This window comes from Aptenodytes patagonicus, chromosome 29 (genome assembly GCF_965638725.1).
Source record: "Aptenodytes patagonicus chromosome 29, bAptPat1.pri.cur, whole genome shotgun sequence".
Lineage (NCBI taxonomy): Eukaryota > Metazoa > Chordata > Aves > Sphenisciformes > Spheniscidae > Aptenodytes > Aptenodytes patagonicus.
In genome coordinates this window covers 868366-891853 of record NC_134977.1, presented here as the reverse complement: position 1 = coordinate 891853, position 23488 = coordinate 868366, and the positions used below count along the sequence as shown (strand labels likewise).

The 23488-nt window shown below is 57.5% G+C and overlaps 2 protein-coding genes and 1 pseudogene across 2 annotated transcripts in view; all 3 read left to right on the top strand.

Moving 5' to 3' along the window:
* LOC143171641 (scavenger receptor cysteine-rich type 1 protein M130-like) overlaps window positions 1-23488 on the top strand; it is a 107988-nt gene that overhangs the window by 37449 nt on the left and 47051 nt on the right. The window contains exons 4-7 of the mRNA XM_076360685.1: window positions 3956-4270; window positions 5562-5611; window positions 7784-8090; window positions 8746-9060. Coding sequence (XP_076216800.1) covers window positions 3956-4270; window positions 5562-5611; window positions 7784-8090; window positions 8746-9060 — 987 coding nt within the window. The remainder of the gene's footprint in view (window positions 1-3955; window positions 4271-5561; window positions 5612-7783; window positions 8091-8745; window positions 9061-23488) is intronic.
* Window positions 10471-13221, top strand: LOC143171618 (uncharacterized). Its single transcript, XM_076360669.1, has 6 exons — window positions 10471-10495; window positions 10784-10921; window positions 11682-11777; window positions 12207-12290; window positions 12506-12658; window positions 12911-13221. Exons 1-6 carry the CDS (start codon window positions 10471-10473, stop codon window positions 13165-13167), a joined length of 753 nt encoding a protein of 250 aa, XP_076216784.1. The 3' UTR covers window positions 13168-13221.
* LOC143171617 (polyunsaturated fatty acid lipoxygenase ALOX15B-like) overlaps window positions 23104-23488 on the top strand; it is a 31988-nt pseudogene continuing 31603 nt past the window's right edge.

The window sequence follows — 23488 nt, the reverse complement described above, 5'->3', positions numbered from 1 at the left end:
CATTTCCTGACACTGTCATACCTACGAGCGCTCCGGCAGCCCCGTGATTGGCTGGCAGGACTGGCCGCCTGTTCTGGTGTCCCCAGGGGCACGTCACAAAGGGCCTGTCATTACATAAAGGGCAGCTGCCATTTCTGACATCCTCATTCCCCATGTGTTTTCATCCTGCATTGTGATTGGCTGGCAGCCATTTCTAGATACTGTCATACGGACGTGTTCTCTGGTAGCCCTGTGATTGGCTGCCTGCCTCCCTTGGACCAGGAAGTGCTGAGAGATACAAATATATACATTTATATGCAATATATACATATATAGAAATATACCTATAAAAGGGAGTGTCTAATTATTTTAACAAATGTATTTATTTAAGAATAGTTACGTTATTTTTATAGATAGACTTCTATATGTGTGTATATGTGTATACGTTTACATATCTATGAACAAGTATAAAGCTATAGAAGTTAAATTAATATAGCCACAAAAGCATAGGTATGAAATGGATAAAACCTTCTTTAATAAGAGCTAATGGAGTGAACAATTCTAGTTTGAACGTGAATAGAAACAAAAGGAAAAGGCCAGACCTGATCGCATGTTTCAAAAAACTCCAGATGACTGAGTGAAGGGAGAAGTCAGGAGTGGGCTGGGACTTGCCCAGGTCCACCTGAGCCACACCAGCCACACCCAGTACACGGTGTTTATGTCATGCCAAAGGGCAGGGAAGGGGGTGGTGGTGGCTGATGACAATGCATTGAATACTACAGGACCTGGGCAGGATGCAAATGGTATGGAATAAGGGGTGGAGATTGTCCTGGGTCTGGCTGGGCTGGAGTACATTTGCCTGATAGCAGCCCTTACGGTGCTGTGCTTTGCGCTGGTGGCTGGTGTTGATAACGTACTGATGTTGTGGCTATTGCTGATGAGTGCTGGCATAATGTCAAGGCCTTCTCTGTTTCTCATTCTGACCCCACAGTGAGGAGGCTGGGGATGGGCGAGAGCCTGGGAGGGGACAAAGTCAGGACAGCTGACCCAAACGGACCAAAGAGATATTCCATGCCATATGGCGTCTTGTTCAGCACTAAAACTGGCAGGGGAGTTTCTCCAAAGTAGCCATTGCTTGGAGACTGGCTGGGATCTTTCTGCTGGTGTGAGTGATTGCTTCTCCATCCCGTGTTTCCTTCCTTTTTTTATTTTTCACCATTTCTTAAAGTGTCATTATCTTGACCCATGAGTTTTTCTCTCATTTTGCCCTTCCAGTTGTCTCCCCCATCCTCCTGGGGGGGGAGTGAGCAAGCGATTGGATGAGGTCACTTGTTCCCTTGTACCTCATAGGTGAGGAGATAGCAAATAGGTGGATATGTGGTGATCAGGTCACTGGTGCCTGAGTAGCTGATAGGCAAGAGGGAGACACAGAGCTTTGGCATGTACTTGTGATGTCACTCTTGGCTGAGTAGCTGATAGGCCAGGACCAGGTATAGGTGCTTGTGAGGTCACTGGAGCCTGAGTACGTCAATGGCAAGTACATGGCAAATGGACAGATACCTACTTGTGAGGTTACTCTGGGTTGAATATCTGATAGGCCAGGAACAGGCCTATGGATTGTGTAGGCACTTCTGAGGTCACTGGTGCCTGAGTAGATGATAGGCCAGGAGCTGGCATATTACTTGTGAATGTCTTTGTGAGGTCATAGGTGCCTGAGTAGCTGGTAGGCCAGGAGAAACATGTCTTGTGTTGGATATTTTGAGGTCACAGGGGCCTGAGAAGCTGGTAGGCCAGGAGTAAGAACTTGTCTCATGTAGGTGTTTGCAACGTCATTTGTGACTGATTAGCTGATAGGCCAAGACAAGGCCTATGGGTTGTGTAGGTGCTTGTGAAGTCACTGCCGCCCTATTATCTGATAGGCCAGGAGCAGGCCCATGGGTGGTGTAGGTTGAGTTGTGTCACTGGTGCCTGAGTAGCGGATAGGCTAGGAGCAGACCAATAGTTTGTGTAGGTGTTTGTGAGGTCATTGGTGCCTGAATACCTGAGAGGCCGGGAGCAGGCACATGGCAGGTTTAGATGCTATGACATCACCTGTGGCTGAGTGGCGCATAGGCCAGGAGTATGCACATGGCTTGTGCACGAATTTGTGATTTCACTGGTGCCTGAGTAGCTTTTAGGCAAAGATCAGGCATATGGCTTGTGTGGGTGCTTCCAATGTCATCAAAATAATATTTAGGCCCCATCCAAATATGGCTTTTTGGAAGAAACATGGTCAGCAGAAGCCCATACGCAGCACACCCGCACGTGTGACAGTGTAACTCATGAGCACACAGCAGCAGAAGTAGGAGGGTGTGAGGTCATGTAACGGATAGCACCCCGTGGCTGTGGGGCTCGGTGCAGAGCAGCCATGTGCATCAGAGGAGCATCACGGGGGATGGGAATTGCCTGGCCCGTGTCTGCAAGGCTGAAGGAGCAGCCCCTGCAGCCCTGGCTGGAGCAGTCGGGGTGGGGGTGGCTCAGGGGCACCGCAGGGATGTGCCAGGGCACGGTGCCAGGAGGAAACCACAGACTTCCTGCACGGGCGCTGCGGGGGGAGCATGGCGAGGGCTGCGAGGCCACATGGGCTGTAGTTTGTGCACCTGCAGGCTCCAGCTCCCAGTCTGCCTGTGGGGAATAACGGCCCCTTGGTGACAGGCTGAGAGTCAGGGACATGTCTGAGCCTCTGGGCTGCATGTCTGCTGCCAGGGCAGGGACATGTCCCAGCTCCAGCTCCTGCAAGGGACCCACCATGGGGCTTTGCAGGCCAGCACTCCTGGGATGGAGCTCTTGTCCAGGCCAAGGACCTTTGCCAGCTGCTGTTGCCAGCACAGCAGGGTCTGTAGGAGGGGCAGGGGCTGTTTCCTTCCCATCCTCACACAAACCCTCGTGCAGTCCCAGCCCTGTGGTTCCTGTAGCATGGGGATGGCTGGTCACTTGCCTCTTGGGCTCTTGGATGAGCCCAACGTAGGAGATGCTCAGTGCCCCTGGTCCCCACAGCGAGATGCAAGGGGTGACAGATCCATTCCCCGCCCCCCCCCCCCCCCCAACCCTGTCCTGTGATGATTCCCCACCGCAGTGACCGTGACACCCAAAGCGGAGCCATCCCTCATATATGGTCATGAATGGTGCTGGAGAAGTTCATTGGAGGGCTGGGCTGTGTCGGAGGGGAGATAGCTCCTGATCATGTCTAAAAAGGTGCTGCTGCTTCGATTGGCTCCTCCTGCAGCTGGGTCGGCATCTGCAGAGATATATTACCCTCCCACCGCTGTTGTCCCCGTGAGTCCCCCGGAGCCGTGAGAGGGAGTGGGGTGCAGCAGGGCTGTGCCAGCAGGGCAGGAGGCTCAGGATGGGCACAGAGGGACTCCAGTTCCCTCAGGTGATGTGGCTGCTCCTCTGGGTGCAGCTGTGCAGGGGTAAGTGCCGGTTCCCTTGTCCCACAGCCCAGGGCCAGTGAGTACCAGCGAGGTCATCGGGATACTTCTGAGAACGGGTTTCTTTGCAGGTGCCACTGAGATGAGGGGCAGAAGGTACTCAAGTCAATTGAACTTCTGCCCTTCCCTGTGGCTCTCTGGGTGGGAGAGGCAGCTGTGGGCCTGAGGGCACAGGGCTGTACAGGGGTTTCTGGGATGGTGAGGAGACGGTGCTCTGTGCAGCGCCAGCCACGGTGTGCGGGTGGGCATGGGCAGGAGGTTGTTGAGGTGGGAGGAGGTGCTGCAGGCTGTGGGGTGGTGAATGGCACAGCAGGTCTGCTGCTGGGCACCCCCAGCTCTTTGCAGCCCATGGGGAGAAAAGGGACCCCCACACTGCCCCGGGGACAGCCCAGAAGGGGGAGGACTCCCACTCCAGTGCCTGTGACTCAGCCTGGGCAGGGGGGACCTCCAGACCTGCAGTTTGGGGCTCAGCGCCCTCCTGACGGGTCCCGTGTTGATGTTTGAAGGGGCTGCGGTGGTGAGGCTGGAGGATGGTGGCGGACGCTGTGCTGGAAGAGTGGAGGTGAAACACCAGGGCCAGTGGGGGACCGTGTGTGGTATCTCTTGGGACATGGCCGATGCTGCAGTGGTTTGTAAGCAGCTGGGCTGTGGGTCTGCTGATGAAGATCCTCAGTATGGACACTTTGGGCCAGGATCTGGCCCCATTTGGATGGATAATGTTGGCTGTCGTGGCACCGAGTCTGCCCTGTCTGACTGTACACACGACGGATGGGGTCAACACAACTGTTATCACAGCTGGGATGCTGGAGTGACATGTTCAGGTAAGGGACCAGCCCATTCCTCACCTTTGTGGCTGGGATGGGGGAAGGGACCTGGCTGTGCCCTCAGGGAAACAAGGGGGTACTAGAGGAGGGCCTAGTGTGGCCGGTCACACTGCTGAGCTGGGACTTTCATTCCTGGTTTCCCCGGTCCCTGAGGAAAGCCCAGTGGGAACGTGTCCCTGCCTGACCCCCGATGTGGCTCAGCCCACCCTCAGTCGGTGCCTGGGGCTGGAAGATGAATGCCCACCCTGCCCCGCAGTCTCTGTTGGTTCCCAACTTTCTCCTTCTGTTCACGCAGGAGCTATCTGGCAGCATGGAGGACCAGGTTCCCCCATGGCAGAGGCACTGAGAGCAGCTCACGTGGCCACCCACAGCCCCAGGGAAGGGCCCAAGGTGGCCAGGGACTGTTGGGTTGTGTTCCCTGGCAGACATGAGTCCCCCCAAAGCAGAGGGGCTGCTCACAGGGGAGGATCACTGGGCTTGGGCAGAAGAGCAGGGTGGCGTGGCCACCCCATTCTTCTTCCAGGGTCACCCCATGAGAGCCAGCTCACAGGGAAACAACCCTGTGCAGGCAGTGCTGACCTGCTGCCCAGCCTCTCCTGTCGGCCCCAGCCCCTGTCTGCCCTGTGCCACGGGGGATTTGCTAGCACTTTCTGGCTCTCCTTGGTGCCTGTCCTTGCCTTGGGAGCTTGTGTCAGTCCAGGGCTGCTCCTCTGCCTACTCTCCTGCCTTCTGCCCAGCTGTTGGCTGGGGCTGTGCATGCCTGGCCGTGTACTTCTGGCCCTGGCTGAGGACCCCTCCCCGGGTGGGTGTTGGAGCTTGGGGCTGGTGGAGACAGCAACCGCAGGTACACTCAGAGTGTGTACCCTCTGGGAATGAGGTGCATTTCTGGTAGCTCCCAGGGGTTCCTCAGCCTGGCACTGAGCTCGGCAGGCAGAGCAGGCTGCAGCAGCCAACAGTGCCTGGGCCAATCTCCCTGGGCTCAAGTGCTCCAAGCGCTGCAAGTGCCTAGGGCCCGTGCCAGGCATCCCAGGGTCTCCAGGACAGCAGCAGTTTTTCTAAGCAGTATCTGTGGCTGTGGGTTTGGAAGAAAAGCCAGCCCATGAGTGCTGTGCTGATGTCTGAGGAGCGGCAGGCAGTCCCTGATGTGTTTGTGCCATCAGCACCCACTGGGAGCTGCTGGGGTGCTTGTGGGACTCTTTGCCCGTGGCCTCCTTGGAGATTAGGTGGGATGCGGTCAGGTAACGGACAGAGGGCTCTGGGAACTCGCAGGGGTCTTTGATTGCTCCAGGATTTGTCCGGCTGGTTGGAGGGAACAGCCCCTGCTCAGGACGCGTGGAGATCCATGATGGAACCCAGTGGAAAACTGTCTGTGACTCAGAGTTTGGTCCCAAAGCCGCCGACGTGGTCTGCAGGGAGTTCCAGTGTGGCGCAGCCCTGTCCGTCCCCGGAGCAGCTCACTTTGGAGAAGGTGTCGGTCCCATGTGGGACAGAGAGCTGCAGTGTGCGGGGAATGAATCCTTCCTTGCGTTCTGCCCCAGGGGGTCCCCCAGAGACCAGCCCTGCACCCACACGGACGCCGCTGGTGTCACCTGCACACGTAAGGACTCCTGTTGGGGTGTTAAATGCCAGGGGGTGTGCTGGGGACAGGGGAGCAGGGCAGGGACTGTGCCGTGCCAGGTGTGAGGACAGCAGGGGTGATGTGGTTGTCTGCAGCCCTAAAATCATGCAGAAGGAGGAGGATGGCAGGCTCTCGTCCATTTGGCCTCTCCTCTAGCTCCTGAGGGAGCGAGAGCACAAGTCCGCCCTCTCTCATCCTTCTCTTTCCCAGAGTTCACAGGGTTCCGGCTGGTGAACGGCAGCACGGCATGTGAGGGGAGGGTGGAGGTCCATGTGCTGGGGACCTGGGGCTCTCTCTGTGCCTCCCGCTGGGATCTCTTGGTTGCCCACGTTCTCTGTCGTCACCTCGACTGTGGGTTTGCTGAGTCCATTCCCAGAGGAGGGCATTTTGGGAGAGGAACCGGCCCTGTCTGGAAAGACTCATTCCACTGTGATGGGACAGAAGCTCACCTGGGACAGTGCCCAGTGACTGCCTTGGGGGCCTCACCATGCTCCCATGAGAACAGCGCTGCTGTCATTTGCTCAGGTGAGTGCTGGGAAAACACAGGATTAACTTCATTTTCCCCTGGCATGAGAGAGAAATCCAAAGCAGGGGACCCCATTGCAGTGCCAGGCTGCATTTCTCCCTGGAGAAACCCTGGCTTCACCAGAAGCGATCTGGAGGGCTTTGCCTGCTCGGACCAACTGCTCTGCTGTGGGAGAGCTGAGGACTGAACAGGAGCAGTCGTCTCTGCCCCCCGGGTCAGCAGCTCAGGCTCCGGGGCCACTACTAGGCCTGGGCTCCTTTGAACTCCCACTGTGGGATGGGCCCGGGGCAGCGCTGCGGGGATCATCGCCAACCCCCTGGCTGCAGACAGCCCTGTTCCAGCCACAGAGAGATACCCTCAGAGCCTGAACTCACCATCACAGGGGCTGCCTGGGTGCCCCCGGCAGCAGCGGCAGACCAGGGGGGTGAGCTGCAGAGCGGGGCTGGGCTTTGCCCTGCCTTCTGGTCAGCGCAAGCCCCAAACTCATCCTGTTTGCTCAGAGAGGCCCCCCTCGCTCTGCTCCCTGCCAGGGACACAGGCTCCCAGTTCCCCATTCCCAGGGACGTAGATGGGCAGAGATGTGTGGGCTGTGCCTGGTGTCTCAGCAGTGCCAGTGCTGAGGCTGGGCAAAGCCTGTCCTGGTGCTGCCCATCCCCAGGCCACTGCTGGCCATTGCTGCCTCCTGCGGAAGCTGCCCCAACTGCATTGGCAGGGACATGCTGTGTGTCTCTGGCCCGCCAACAGCAAAGCTGGCGTCTGGCTCAGGAAGGCTCAGGGACTGGGCAACCAGCCCCATGGAGCCCTGGCCCAGGAGCTCCCGCAGAGGGCTGGGGACAGGCAGGCAGAGCTTCAAGGCCCTGAAAGGGTGCCAGAGCCTGGAGACGTGCCGCAGGCTGCTTGCCTCCCTGGTGCCACCAAGGGCTGGGGCATGGCTGCTCTCCCCAGGCCCAGCTGGCTCCGCGTCCTTGCGGCTGGTGCTTGGAGGGAGTCGGTGCGACGGACGAGTAGAGATCTTCCAGCACGGGACATGGGGCAGGGTCCTGGATGACCACTGGGACATGCGGGAGGCCAGCGTGGTGTGCCGGCAGCTGCGGTGCGGAGAGGCAGAGACAGCTTACAACCCCCCGAAGCCTCAGAGAGGGACAGGTCCTGTGGGGCTGCGAGGGGTCAGGTGTGCAGGGCACGAGGCCAACCTGACCCTCTGCAACACCTCCCTGCCCGAGAGCATGCTGGCAGCAGGGATTGCAGAGGACGTGGGGGTCGTTTGCCGGGGTAAGTGGCACTGCACAGGCCCCCCCCAGGCTCTGGGCTGGGTGGGCACCGCCCCTAATGACAGCTGGGGTTTCTTCCCACTGCAGGGAGCCGGCAGGTCCGGCTGGTGAACGGGCCTGGGCGCTGCGCTGGGAGAGTGGAGATCTACTACCAGGGCAGCTGGGGGACCATCTGCGATGACAGCTGGGACCTGCCCGATGCCACTGTTGTTTGCCACCAGCTGGGCTGCGGAGGGGCGGTGGAGGCGGTTGGCTCTGCTCAGTTCGGGGAAGGCTCTGGGCAGATCTGGCTGGATGCCGTGAACTGCTCTGGGGCCGAAGCTGCTCTCTGGGACTGCCCAGCAGGGTCCTGGGGGCAGCATGACTGTGGGCACAAAGAGGACGCAGGAGTCGTCTGCTCAGGTCTGTGCCGGGAGCTGTGGTGGGAGCCCAGTGCCCAGGGAGGCTGGGACGAGGGGACAGGCGGCAACGACCGAGGCTGTCCCTGGCTGCCTCTGAGACTCTGCCTGAGCCTGTCCTGGGGACACACATGCACAAACCCCCTCAGTCCCACTAGAGGTCCCTTGTAAGCTGTGCTGTCCCCAAGGGTTAGTGGGGAGGGCATGGGTGTCTGTCCGTCTGGGACTTCTCTCTGCCCCCTGGCAAAAGGGTGATTTGCTGGCCGTGCCTCTGCCTGGCTGAGGGCCTGGGGGGTGAAGAGGCTTCTCTGCTCCCATAGCCCCAGGCCCCAGTGCCTGGGGAGGCTGGGATGAGGGGAGAGATGGCAATGGCCGAGGCTGTCCCTGGCTGCCTCTCAGCCCCTGCCCAAGCCCGTCCCGGGGGTGCCAATGCATGGGTCTCCTCAGTCCCACCAGGGTTCCCCGGTGAGCTCAGCTGTCCCTGAGGGTGAGCGGGGAGGGCAGGGTTGTCTGTCCATCCGGGACTTTTCTCTGTCCATGTGTGCAAGGGGGACTTGCTGGACGTGCCTTTGCCTGGCTGAGGGCCTGGGGGGTGCAGGGGTGTCCCTGCTCCCACAGCCCCAGACCAGCATGTTCCCCTTTGGCCACTTTCCTCCCAGAGTTCGTGGACCTGAGGCTGGAGAACAGCGATGGCTGCTCCGGGCGCCTGCAGGTTTTCTATAACGGGACGTGGGGGAGTGTTTGCTCCAACTTAATGACTCCCGAAACAGTGTCGCTGGCATGCAAGGAGCTGGGCTGCGGGGATGGAGGGTTCCTGGAAACACGCCTGCCCTATGGTAGGGTGTCTGGCCCCGCCTGGCTGGATCGTGTGGAGTGTGGGGAGAGAAACAGCTCCTTCTGGCAGTGTCCCTCCGCTCCCTGGGACCCACAGTCGTGCGATGACCTGCAAGATGAGACCCACATCACCTGCAATGGTAATTCTGAGCTACCCGGGCTCCAGCATCCCCCCAGCTCCTGCTCCCTGCTGGGCACAGTCAAGTACAGAGACAAGGCCCACAGGGGCTTTGACCTTACGTGCCAGACCCTGCTGCTTCTGGTGGCACAAATGGGACTTCAGCTCTCAGAGCCCCACACATTCACCAGCAGTTGCCAGCCGGGCTCCCAGCAGTGCCCGGGGGAGGCAGAGGTGTCTCCAGGCAAGGTCTCAGGAGAGACCAGCCAGCGCTCCGAGGAGCGTCCCCTCCATGGACACCCTCCTGCTTTTCTGTGAACCAGGGTCCCTTTGGGGCTGAGCAGTCAGGGTCCCCCACATTGCTGTGTGTGTCCCCTGAATGACCAGGGTTCAGCTGCTGCCGTGAGCGAGGCAGCACGGGGAGGTGTGAGCAGAGCTCTGCCCCACCCTCTGCTGCATGACTCCCCTGCAGCAGCCCCTTCACGCCAGCTTTTCCTTCTGCAGGGAGACGGTCAGAAACGCCCCCAGCCCTGGGGACTGTGTGCCCAAACTCCACAAGCTGCACAGGTAGCTGCTCCTCTGCATGCCCCTCTCACCTGGCAGGGCTCTGCCTGCTGTCCCGGTGCCCTGGAAGGTCTCTGCCTTCTCCAGACAGGGAGAAGATTTGTGCCGTGGGAGGCGAGAATGGGTGCTTGGGCAGAGTGGAGGTCTGGCACCGCGGCTCCTGGGGGACGGTGTGCGATGACTCCTGGGACATGCAGGATGCCGAGGTGGCATGCAGGCAGCTGGGCTGTGGCCCTGCAGTGTCTGCCCTGGACAAGGCTGCATTTGGGGAGGGGACGGGTCCCATCTGGCTGGAGCAGGTGGAGTGCCGGGGGACAGAGCCATCTCTGCAGGACTGCTGGGCTCAGACTGGGGACAGCGGTGCCTGCCGGCACAAGGAGGATGCTGCCGTGAACTGCTCAGGTGAGCGGCAGGGCTGGGACTCCTCACGGGGGTATTGGCAAGGAGCCAGGGAAGGCGTTTTTCCTTGCTGGGTCCCATCATGGCTCCAGAGCTCCTGAGAGCAAGGCTGTCCCTGCAGAACATGGGAGCCTGTTCCCAAGTGGGCAGCTGCTTCTGTGGGGCTGGATGTCCTCCGTCTTCTACCCAGCAGGGCTCTGCAGGCCCCAGGGGCATCTTCCAGCGTGCTTGTGCTATCCTACCCGTGTCCCAGAGCAGGGCCCTGGGCTCTGTTCCAGCCACCCTGAGCAGCCCTGCAGGAGGGGCAATTTGTGTGGGATGTGTCAGGGATGTCTAAAAGCACACGCATGCATTCACACACATATAAACACACACACACACACGGCATGTCAGAGAGGAGGCTCCTTGGTAGCTGCACGCCCACTCTCTCAGCCCAGTCTCCTTCTCTTCCTCTGCAGCTGCACCCAGGATGGCAGCACCAACGCCCCGAACAGGTAACCTGTCCTCCCTGCCAGCACTGGGTCTTCTTGAGGCCAGGCTGTGACCCGCAGCTGGAGGGAAGGGCCTTCTTGTCGGGGTGTGAAGCTCCCGAGAGGAGGCACCGGGGTAGCGGTGGAGGGGGTTGGATAGGGCTGTCATTTACTCAGTAGGGTGGGAGCTTCCTCATCACTCACCCGCTGGGGCCCCTTACCCCCGGTGTAATGGGGGTCAGGACTGGGGTGTCCTGGCCCCACACCTCTCCCAGGTCTGGTGCTGCCCTTTCTGTGTTCCTGCCCATGCAGATCCCACTCGGGGCCGTCCGACCAGCAGCAGGAGTGTCTCATTGCCCGTCATCATCTGCATCATCCTGGGAGCCCTTCTCTGCCTGCTCCTGGCCCTCCTGGCCGGGCAAGTGCGAAGCGCCAGGGCTGGGCGCAGAGGTGGGTCTGTCCCCCATGGTCCCAGGGGAAGATGCCTCCTGGCAAGGCCAGGGGTGCTGTGGGGTGTCAGTGAGTGGTACAGGCAGAGCTGGGGGGACAAGAGTGTGTGCTGCCTGCATTCCCATGTGCTGCCCCATTGATTGCCTGACCATGGGCCACCAGCAGCAAGGGGTAGAGAGAGTCAGGACACAGGGAGGAGTTAGGGATGAGGCAAGGAAACAAATGGCTGAGCTGGGCTGGGACAGATGGGAGCAGAGGGGAAACAGCTGAGGACCTGCCACTGGCAGCACTCTGGGCAGCGCTGGAGTGGGCTCTGGGTCAGGGGAGATGCCAGGAAGAACGTGGGGCAGCAGGGTCCATACTCGTGGTTTCAGACCCCCAGGCTGTTCCTCTGCCCAACCCTGACCTCCCCATGGCAGGGCACGTGCCATGCTCTGGATCCATGGGGCAGAGAGGGGGAAGCTCCAGGGGGAGAGGAAAAGCGGGAGCTGCTCCAAGCTCAGCACCAGGGACCTGACCCAGGGGCCAGAGGGGCAGAAGGTCTGTCTCTGAAGGGACGGTGCAAGGGTGTCACTGCCCCAGCTCATCTCCATGGAGACATTGCCCTCACTGAGGAAGTGGCAGCGGTGACCGAACAGCGCAGCGGGTCTGTGTTGTGGGGACAGCCCTGGGCTGGCCCAGGGGAACAGGGCTGGGGGAACAGAGCAGGATTCTGTCCCCTCTTTGCCTGTCTCTGAGCCAGCCCTGCCTCTATCCGCAGGCTCCGAGCGCGCTTGGGAGCCCTTCTCTGAGGCCGTGTATGAGGAGATCGGTTACAGCCCAGCGTGGGAGAAGCAGGCAAGGTTCAGTCAGTCAGGTGGGTGTGGGTCCCTCATGGGGGGGCACATGTGCAGAACTCTTTCCCCTGGCCCTCACCCGGGGCTGACCCACTGCAACCCCCTGGCCCATGGAGTTGGGGTCTGTGGGTTCTGTGGGGAGAGCAGCCAGGTCCTGGGCCTGGGAGAGAAGCTTCCTCCCCACCAGCTCTGCCCATCCCAGCCGGGGACAGCCCCTCTCTGCCTGTCCCTGCACCCCTATGTGACACCTGAGGGGTGAGGGAAGGGGCTGTCCCCAGGCATCTCTGGGAGGCCCTTTGAGACAGGGTTGATCCCAGGGGAGCAGGGTGAGTCCTGAGCCCTCCTCCCCACTCAGCCCTGGCTCCGTGGGTCCCCCGTCCCCAGCAGCACTGACCACAAGCCAGGGGAGCAGAGCGCACTCCCGTAACACCCACTGTGCCTCTCTCCAGGCTCCGATTCAGAGGGGTCCCTGACCAAGCTGCAGCCCTACCCCAGGGACAGCGAGGAGGAGGATGGTCCACGTTCAGCAACAGGTAACAGGGGCAGGAAGGGGTTGATGTCCTGTCCCTGCAGACATGTGATGGACAGTGGTGTCACTGAGTGTCACCGTCAGAGCTGGGGAGCACACTGGGTGTGTCCTGTGGTGCTGCCAACACCAGTGTCTGAGCCCCATGTCCCTGCGCATCCTCCCATCCTCTGCTCTGCAGGGTGTATCTTCTCACTCTCACCAGCTCCCCTCTCCTTTCAGATGTCCCTGTCCTGCTCGGAGGAGACCCAGCAGATGGCTATGATGATGCCAGGGAGGTTTCTGACCCTGGGGAGGATCCTTCCCCTGGGCAGGGAGACTGGGAAATGCCCAGGGCGCCAGAGGAGGGAGCAGGGCCCGGGGATGCTCCCGGAGGTGAGAGGGAAAGATAGCGCTACCGGTTCCTGGGGTGCCATCCCTGGTGCTGGATGAATCGCTGCTGTACTGAGAGCCCAGCCTCCTGGGATGGGGGAACCTGCCCTGGGAATTTTTCCTTGCGGGGACCAGGGGGTGGGAGAGAGACCTGAACATCTCAGGACTAGTGAGGAGACAGGAGTGAGGAGATCTACAGAGCAGGAGAGGCACCCCAAGGGGCGAACGTGCAATGGCCTGCCTTGCTGCTTGCAGGGGCAAACCTGCGCTCCCAGAGAAGTGCTGGGGCCCCTGGAGCTGAGGGAGATGCCTGGTCCCTGTCCCCAGAGAGCATGGGCTATGACGATGCTGAAGAGGTGTCTCTGGCGCATCGCCCTGAGGACACAAAGGTTGCGATACCAGCGGACAGTGCACAACAGTCCCTGATGCCCAGAGCAGGAGAGCCCGTCCCTGCCGTGCAGCTGGGTGCAGCCGGGAGGGAGGAGAGGACTGTGCAGCTGGGAGAGCCGTGAGCACCAGGGAACTGTTTCCCTTTTCCCACGGGCAGCAGAAACAGCTGGGCATGTCCTCTATTTGTATTATGCTGTTTTTACGCTGTGCCTCCATATTTGTTCTTAATAAAAGTCTTTGGGGGTTTGAGCCAGAGCTGGTGCTTGCCTGCCCAGGTGTCGGGGTGTCTCCCTGAGGCTGGTCGGGGGGAGCAGAGCACAAAGACATGGTGGAGGGGAATGGGCACATCTCGGGACAGCAGGCTCAGGGTCAGGCTGTGGGGCTGCGAGAGCCCATGGTTCCAGGGGAATATTCCTGCTGATATTTCCATCCTGCCAGCAAAAGTTTCCAACAAAAATGGCTCTCTGCAAGGTCCCGTGATGCACCCCAGCAGGAACGCCCATCTCCTCACCTCGGGGTTCCCCAGATGCTCTTTCCCCCAGGACCATGCTGGTCCCACGACAGAGCTGCCATGTTGGGATGAGGCCTGGGTTGTGGCCCCACAGAAGTGAGCCCTAAGGTGGCCGTGGTGCCTTGAACACCCCAGCCAGCCACAGGGGGGATCACGGCCCACGGCTCATCTCCCACAGCGGTTAGGAGGCAGCTGTCCTCCCCACTGCCTCGGCACAGGGTACAGAGCCACTTGCTGGGGAACACGGGCCTGGGATTGCCCCTTCAATGACTCTGCCAGGACTCCAGTCTCCATGGGCTGTTCCTGCTGCCTTGGGGGTCCTTGCAGACCCCGAGCACTTCTATCACAGCCCCAGAGCTGCCTTCCTTCCTGGGCAGGGGCATTAAGGCCCCATGGCAGCCCTGGGAACCCCTCCTCCTGCTGCGCTCCTACCTCCACCCCTGCCCTCCTGCTGCCTCGCCAGGGGTGACAGTGTCGGTTTGTGTCGGGGCAGTACCTGTGTGCAGGTGCAGGGGGGATGGGAGTGGGGGGGGTTGGTGGGGGCACCTTTCCCTCAGCGTTGTGGGAGGCAGATGAGGGAGAGGCCAGGGGGAGGGAGAAAGGATCCCTGTGAGACCTGGGCTGGAATCCATAGCCGCCATCCAGCCCCTGGCCTGGAGAAGGGCCTGCCTGGGAGGGTGCTAACGTGGGCACATTTCCATGGCAGAGGGTATTTTGTGTCCCTCCCCTAATGCAGGCACTGCTGGGAGTTGAGCCAGGGTCCCTCTCCCTCGGCTGGGGCGTTCACCTGTCCCAGCTCCCATGGGCAGAGAAACCTTTCACACAGGAGCTGTGTGGGGAGAAGGGTTTGACACTTGGGCAGGAACCTGGAGCCTAAACTGCCCTCCCTGCTCCTGCTGTTGGGTCTCCACAGCCCTCCAGCTCTTCCCCGGTGGGCTTCTCTGCTGCAGGCTGGAAGGTGCGTTGGGTGTCCACAGCAGGGCTCCCTGCGGGGAGCAGCCGCAGGTCACTGTAAAGAGCAGGATCTGGCCCTAGAGCAGAAGAGGGGAGGAGGCAGCCGTCACCAACAGCCTCTGCCATGACAGCGTTGTCCCATTCCCTGCTGGGAGCTCCTCCACCCCTGGGGTGACCCTGTGGGGGTCTGGGGGGAGCCCAGGCTCACACACTCCTTTGCCCTGGTCTCTAGAGGTTTCCTGCTGGCAGCCCCTGGCCCCGGAGCCAGCCCCTCCCTCCCCAGCTCTGGGCCCACCTCTCCCTGTGGACATGCAGGGCTGGAGCCTGCCCCGGTGGGAGCTTCCCAGGGGATGGAGGCTGTGTTTGCAGTGCCCATGTGCGTCACCCATCACCTTGGGGGTCTCACCCTAGGAAGGCTACTCTCTCCCATGGCCTTTCCCAGCGTGGGGCAGCAGTGCAGAGGGTTGGGCTCTCACCGTCAGGCCCCTCATGTAGGTCCTCAGGAGCTGCAGGAGCCTGCACAGATCTGGGGCACAGATGATCCCGCACTGCTGCAGAGAATGAACCCAGCCTGCAGGGCCAGACTGGTCAGGCCCCAAATGCCTTGAAATGGGCTCTTTCTGCTCAGGTGTGCTGCCCCCTCACCCACACCCAGGGCCTGGCTCTCATTTCCCTGAGGAGGAGGAGGAGGCAAACCTCTGCCAGGTGCCAGAGTAAGGGAGAAATACTACACCTGTGGGAGGGCAGAGCTGGTGGGGAGGTGGCATGGGACAGACACTGGGCTTTTCTCCCCTGTCCCTGCCTGGGGTGGCTTGAATCTGCAGGTCAGTGTCCATACTGGCACCCACCGTCCTGTGTTCAGAAGATATCCCCACAACCCCTCTTCTTCTTTGCTTCATTTTTATACCTTATTTCTCTGAATCTGGGCTCACTGTTCCCAGGGGCTGGGCACCCTGCAGTGAAACATTGGGTCTCACACCCCGTTTTGGTTGCAGAGGTTTTTGTCAGAGGAGCAGCCGAGGCACCATCTCCTTGCCCTCCCCACCTCTGCACGGCTGTGGACAGGCCTGTGCTTCCCTGTTCCCACTGACATGGGGTGGACAGAGCCACCAACCCCCCCAGGAACAAGAGGTGGGTGCCGGCCCCACCAGTTCCACCTCTGCAGAGCTGTGCCTGACCTCAGCAGCTCCGGGTTCCCTGAGCTGCGGCTCTGCTCAAGCCAGTGGTGATGGCAGAGGGAAAAGGACCGGGAGGCAGGGTCAGGGTAAGGAGTGTCGCTCCTCCAGCTCGGACATCCCTACCCGTTGGCATAGACAGGTACTTCCCACGTGGTATGGGATCTCCACCTGGAGACAGGACAATCTCACAGCCTTACCCCTGGAGAGCCACCAGGGCAGTGTGGCCCTGGTCCCAAAGGGCACCTGGGCTGGACCAGCACCCTCACACCACCTCTCTCAGTGCAGCCAGGAAGGATTGCCAGCACCCAGTCTGCTGCTGATGTCTATCCCCTCCCTGAGGGCCACCCCTTGCCTCCAAGCAGGGCCCCTGGTTGGTGTGTGGGGTGGATCTGTGGTGCAGGGTAGTGACCTGAGCTCAGGTCCAGCACAGCTGCCTGCCTCTCCTCCAGGAGGGGGCTCAGCAGAGGCAGTGCACACAGCCCTCCTCACTCCTCAGCCAGGCCCTGGGAGGTCAGGGCAGGCCCACAGCACCTGGAGAGGAGCAGTGCCCCAGCTCCAGCACTCACCCACTTGAGGCCAGGGAGTAAGAGCAAAAGCAGCCCTGGAGATGGAAGCCAGGACCTCCCACGTGCAAAGTGGTTCCTCTTCCACTGACCTACACCCCTTTGGCACCTGCCAGCAGCAGGAACACTCTCCTCCCATGACGTGTCTATGAGAAGCACAGCCCTGTTGTCCCTGTGTGCCTAGGTGTCCTGGTTTTGGCAGGGATAGAGTTAATTTCCTTCCTAGTAGCTGGTACAGTGCTGTGCTTTGGATTTAGGATGAGAACAATGTTGATAACACACCGATGTTTTAGTTGTTGCTAAGTAGTGCTTACACTAGTCAAGGACTTTTCAGCTTCCCATGCTCTGCGGACTGAGAAGGCTGGAGGTGCACAAGAAGCTGGGAGGGGGCACAGCCAGGACAGCTGACCCCAACTGGCCAAAGGGCTATTCCATACCATGTGACATCATGCTCAGTATATAAACTGGGGGAAAGCTGGCCAGGGGGGCCGCTGCTCAGGGACTGGCTGGGCATCGGTCGGCGGGTGGTGAGCAATTGCGCTGTACATCACTTGCTTTTTATATTATTATTATTATTATTATTATTATTATTATTATTATTATTATTATTATATTGTTATTAATTTATTTCAATTATTAAACTGTTTTTATCTCAACCCACGAGTTTTCTCACTTCTACTCTTCCAATTCTCTCCCCCATCCCACTGGGGGGGGGAGGGGGGGCGGGGGAGTGAGCGAGCAGCTGTGTGGTGCTCAGTTGCCGACTGAGGTTAAACCACGCAGTCCTTTTTGGCGCCCAACGTGGGGCTCGAAGGGTTTGAGATAATAACAGATTAACTGGAGCGCATTAAGGAATTTATATCTGTTAACAGTTGCGGGTCACAATGTTGCTTCTTCTGTTCTCGATATTGGTTTGTCTAATCTGCATCATGCTCTTTTTTTTGCTGTACGTGTTAGAGATTGGTGTTGGGTTTGCAGTTTGCTGTGGTCTGTGGTGATTAGTGATGTTTTGCCTGGGAGGTTTGTTATTAAAACACTGACCTTGAGCTTAACCTGGTATTTGAGCTTCGTGCTGAAGCCATTACTGTACTTGGTGTACCACTTCGTGGAGACAATTAGGAATTACAGTCCTTCCTCTGAGATTTTTTTTATGGAGGAAATACAGAATGGCAGTGTCACTACCTTCTTCTATGACATTTCCTCCTTCATTACAGTAACTTTTCAGTATCTTGAACATCCTTGGGTAGTTAAGATACTTCTATTGGTATTTCTTGGGAATATTGTATCGGTTTTGTCTAAACTTAATAAGCAATTTAAGAATATCATCCAGAGATCTGCCACAAGGCTGGACAGTTATGAGTGGCAGGGTGTGTGGGATAGGATGGGCAAGTACCTAGGCCAATGGGCACCCCCAGTGTTTTGGAACTTCACCCCTGAGCAAGTGCAGAATCCTGAAAAGTTAGTGGAATAGTTGGAAGAAGTATGCTGTCACCCTGGCAACTCCAGAGAGACACAGATCACTGCAACGTGCTGGGGCCTGGCCCATGCCTACCGAGCCCTGTTCAACATTTTTCAGTACCCTCAAGGGGAAGAGAAAGTCTCTGGATCTGACAATAAAACGACAGGCCCTGCTGCCACTCTGACCCCAGCGATGGGCCCTGTGGCCACTCCAACCCGGCAACAGGCCCTGCGGCCACTCCAACCCTGGCGATACGCCCTGCGGCTGAACCAAAGAGCCAACCTGTGCCAGTATCAGTTGCCCCTGTACAGAAGAAGAGATCTTGGAAGCGGAAGTCGGCTCGTTTAGTAAGGGAGGAAGAAGCTTCTTCTAAAAGGGAGCCAGAGGAAGAAGTGGACAAGGCAGACTACCCTGGAGAAGGGCCATCACGAGAACAGGAGGAGGAGGGCCGGCCACTGCTTGGGGAGGAAGAAGAGGAAGAACTCATAAACGAGGCAGTAAGCACCCAATCCCTATCCCTGAGTGAGCTGCGAGATATAAGAAAAGATTTCAGCCATCGTCCAGGCGAACATATTTTCACCTGGCTGCTCCGATGCTGGGATAATGGGGCCAGTAGCCTGGAATTAGAGGGTAAAGAAGCCAAGCAGCTGGGATCCCTTTCGAGGGAAGGGGGCATTGGCGATTGGAAAAGGGACACGAGTCCTCAGCCTCTGGAGGCGACTCTTGACAAGTGTGAAGGAAAGGTATCCCTTCAAGGAAAATGTCATATATTGTCCAGGCAAATGGATCACCATGGAGAAGGGTATCCAATTCCTGAGGGAATTAGCTGTGCTGGAGGTGATTTCTGGTGACATGAACAATGGACAGCTATCCAAAGATCCAGATGAGGTCAGGTGCACACGACCCATGTGGCAGAAGTTTATAAGGAGCGCACCATCGTCATATGCCAACTCATTGGCAGTGATGACCTGGAAAGATGGAGAGGAACAAACGGTGGATGAATTGGCTAGTCAACTCCGGCAATACAAAGAAATCTCTCTTCCTCCCTCGCCTCAGCTGTGGAGAAACTGTCCCGGGAGGTCCAGCAACTTGAAGAGGATAGGTCCTACTCCCCACCTGTATGGACCAGTATCTCGGCTATTAGGAGTCAGCGTTCTTTTGCTCAAGAGAGAGGATATAAAGGGTACACACCACGGGGCACCCTATGGTTTTACCTGCATGACCATGGAGAGGACATGAGGAAGTGGGATGGAAAACCTACCTCAGCCCTAGGGGCACCGGTATGTGAGTTGCAAGGGAAAACAATCACAAAAGGGGGTTCTTCCAGGAAAATTGCTGCTCCAGTTTCCAGCGGGCAGTTCCCCAGACAGAGTAGAAGGGCCGACCTTACTCCTGATCTTAATGAAGAGACTTCTGACTCGTATTTGCAGAAAATGAGAAACGAATACTGTGATGAGGATTAGAGGGGCCCTGCTTCCAGCCAGGTGGAGGAAAGGGACAACCAGGTTTACTGGACTGTGTGGATTCAGTGGCCTGGCACATCGGACCCACAGGAGTATAAGGCTCTAGTAGACACCGGTGCACAGTGTACCCTAATGCCATCAAGCTATAAAGGGGCAGAACCCATCTATATTTCTGTAGTGATGGGGAGATCCCAACAGCTAACTGCATTGGAAGCCGAAGTGAGTCTAACTGGGAATGGGTGGCAGAAGCACCCCATTGTGACTGGCCCAGAGGCTCCGTGCATCCTTGGCATAGACTACCTCAGGAGAGGGTATTTCAAGGACCCAAAAGGGTACCGGTGGGCTTTTGGTATAGCTGCCATGGAAACGGAGGAAATGAAACAGCCGTCTACCTTGCCTGGTCTCTCGGAGGACCCTTCTGTTGTGGGGCTGCTGAAAGTCACAAGACCAACAGGTGCCAATCACTACCACCACGGTGCACCGGCGGCAACATTGCACCAACTGAGACTGCCTGACTCCCGTCCATAAGCTGATTTCGTCGACTGGAGAGCCAAGGAGTGATCAGCAAGACTCGCTCACCCTTTAACACTCCCATATGGCCAGTGCGGAAGTCTAATGGAGAGTGGAGACTAACAGTAGACTATCGTGGCCTGAGCAAAGTCAAGCCGCCGCTGAGTGCTGCCGTGCCGGACATGCTAGAACTTCAATACAAACTGGAGTCAAAGGCAGCCAAGTGGTATACCACAACTGATAGCGCTAATGCGTTTTTCTCAATCCCTTTGGCAGCAGAGTGCAGGCCACAGTTTGCTTTCACTTGGAGGGGCGTCCAGTACACCTGGAGCCGACTGCCCCAGGGGTGGAAACACAGCCCCGCCATTTGCCATGGCCTGATCCAGACTGCACTAGAACAGGGTGAGGCTCCGGAACACCTGCAATACATTGATGACATCATGTGGGGCAACACAGCAGGAGAAGTTTTTGAAAAAGGGAAGAAAATAGTCCAAATCCTTCTGAAAGCCGGTTTGGCCGTAAAACAAAGTAAGGTCAAGGGACTTGCACAGGAGATCCAGTTTTTAGGCATAAAATGGCAAGACGGACATTGTCACATCCCAAAGGGTGTGATCAACAAAATAACAGCCATGTCTCCACCAACTAGCAAAAAGGAAACACAAGCTTTCTTAGGCGTCGTGGGTTTTTGGAGAATGCATATTCCAAATTACAGTCTGATTGTAAACCCTATCAAGTGACGCGGAAGAAGAATGATTTCACATGGGGCCCTGAGCAATGAGAAGCCTTTGAACAAACTAAACAGGAGTTAGTTCATGCAGTAGCCCTGGGGCCAGCCCGGGCAGGACAAGATGTAAAAAATATGCTCTCTCTCTATACTGACCCATGGATGGTGGCAAATGCCCTGTGGGGGTGGTTGCAGCAATGGAAACAGAGCAACTGGCAGCGCAGAGGCAAACCCATCTGGGCTGCCACACTGTGGCAAGATACTGCTGCCCAGGTGGAGAACCTGGTTGTAAAAGTCCGTCACATAGATGCTCACATACCCAAGAGTCGGGCCACTGAAGATCATCAAAACAACCAGCAGGGGGATCAGGCTGCTAAGATTGAAGTGGCTCAGGTGGATCTGGACTGGCAACGTAAGGGTGAATTATTTAAAGCTTGGTGGGCCCATGACACCTCAGGTCATCAAGGAAGAGATGCAACATGCAGATGGGCACGTGATTGAGGGGTGGACTTGACCATGGACATTATTGCGCAGGTCATCCATGAATGTGAAACATGCGCTGCGATCAGGAAGCCAAGCGGTTAAAGCCTCTTTGGTATGGGGGACGATGGCTGAAATACAAATATGGGGAGGCCTGGCAGATTGATTATATCACACTCCCACAAACCTGCCAAAGCAGGTGCCACGTGCTTACAATGGTGGAGGCAACCACCGGATGGCTGGAAACATATCCCGTGCCCCATGCCACTACCTGGAATACTATCCTGGGCCTTGAAAAGCAAGTCCTATGGCAACATGGCACCCCAGAAAGAATTGAGTCAGACAACGGGACTCATTTCTGAAACAACCTCATAGACACCTGGGCCAAAGAGCACGGCATTGAGTGGGTGTATCACATCCCCTATCATGCACCAGCCTCCGGGAAAATCAAAGGATACAATAGACTGTTAAAGACTACACTGAAAGCGATGGGTGGCGGGACATTCAAACATTGGGACACACATTTAGCAAAGGCCACCTGGTTAGTCAACACTCGGGGATCTGCCAGCTGAGCTGGCCCTGCCCAGTCAGAACTTTTACGTACTGTAGATGGGAATAAAGTCCCTGTAGTGCACATAAAAAATATGCTGGGGAAGACAGTTTGGGTTATTCCTGCCTCGGGGAAAGGCAAACCCATCCGTGGGATTGCTTTTGCTCAAGGACCTGGGTGCACTTGGTGGGTGATGCGGGAGGATGGGGAAGTCCGATGTGTACCTCAAGGGGATTTGATTTTGGGTGAGAATAGCCAATGATCTGAATTATCTGATGTTAAGTGCTACATAATATTATATGCCATACCAATGATATTACAATATGAATCACTCAGATTAATGAAGAATGAACTTTGATGAAACCGAGCAAAGCACAGTGATGATGGAACCAGAACTGACTTCAACATGAAACAATCCAACACCACATACCATCCCCATCTTTCCTGCCCTGGAAGATTATGATGACAGATGGAGCCCAAAGTCATGGACTAAATGAACTCAATGAACATTTTAGAGGGATGGCCCATAGACTAAGGGAATGATATCTCTGTGTGTGTGTGTATATGTATATCAAAAACAGGAAAAGGGGTGGTGATTAATGGAAATGTATTGGAAAGGGGGGGACCTGGGCATGACGTAGATGGTATAGAATAAGGGGTGGATACTGTCCTGGTTTTGGCGGGGATAGAGTTAATTTCCTTCCTAGTAGCTGGTACAGTGCTGTGCTTTGGATTTAGGATGAGAACAATGTTGATAACACACCGATGTTTCAGTTGTTGCTAAGTAGTGCTTACACTAGTCAAGGACTTTTCAGCTTCCCATGCTCTGCGGACCGAGAAGGCTGGAGGTCCACAAGAAGGTGGGAGGGGGCACAGCCAGGACAGCTGACCCAAACTGGCCAAAGGGCTATTCCATACCATGTGACGTCATGCTCGGTACATAAACTGGGGGAAAGCTGGCCGGGGGGGCCACTGCTCAGGGACTGGCTGGGCATCGGTCGGCAGGTGGTGAGCACTTGCATTGTGCATCACTTGCTTTGTATATTATCATTTTATTTCAATTATTAAACTGTTTTTATGTCAACCCCCCCGGGTTTTTCTCACTTCTACTCTTCCAATTCTGTCCCCCATCCCACCGCGGGGGGGTGAGGGAGCGAGTGGCTGTGTGGTGCTCAGTTGCCGACTGAGGTTAAACTGTGACACCAGTATTAGTTGCTCCACGACCTTCCTTTGGGAAGGCCCTGCCTGCCCCACAACCGCTGCTCCACAGCATGCCTTGAGCATTCAGTGAAGTGTGGGCAGCAGCGCAGGCAGGGACACAGCAGGAGATGGAGGAGACCCTGGGGAGGCAGGAGGAGCTCTTGGACCATGGCAAACGCCCCCTCCCTTGGGCCCATGGCCACCCCCGGGGCCATCGCTTGGGTAATGTCTCCATGGCCACATCCATTGAGATTCGATATGCCGGTCGCCGGCCAATAACGGTCATCTGATAACCTTCCCTTGAGAAGGAAGGACTGGCCACCCGGCTTGTGCAATGGCCACGGGGCTTGCAGCATGCAAACCACCCAAGATGGCAGGTTTCCACCCCCAAAACCCTCACCCCTACAGGTGGTCGCTTTTTAAAGGCAGCTCTTGAATGTTGCGGCATGTCCTTGTGCAGCTCGCCATGGCCATCTACAAGGTGAAGGTGGCAACGGGTGACATCCTCGAAGATGGGACCAACAACGCCATCTCCATCACCTTGGTGGGCAGCCGTGGTGAGAGGCGCCGGACAACCATCAACTACTGGTTGCTGCCGGGGACGGTGAGCGCAGGGATGGGGACACGAGTGGAGGCATGGGCATGCCGGGGGTCCCGGCATGGGTTTTACTGGAGAGGGTAAGAAAAGGGATGGGTCTTCACCAAGGTTTGGGGGGATGGTGGGAAGTGGTCCTGGGGGGATGAAGGAAGGGCTCATGGGGGGATGGAGGAAAGTGTTCTTGGGGGGGGATGGAGGAAAAGGGTTTGGTGGGGGGGGAAATAGAGGAAAGGGGTCCTGGGGACATGGAGGG

Coding starts and splice junctions, on each gene's coding strand:
- LOC143171618 (XM_076360669.1), top strand. CDS start 10,471: ATGGCAGCACCAACGCCCCGAACAG. Junction 10,922..11,681: donor CGCCAGGGCTGGGCGCAGAG/GTGGGTCTGTCC, acceptor CTCTATCCGCAG/GCTCCGAGCGCGCTTGGGAG. Junction 12,659..12,910: donor GCCCGGGGATGCTCCCGGAG/GTGAGAGGGAAA, acceptor TGCTGCTTGCAG/GGGCAAACCTGCGCTCCCAG.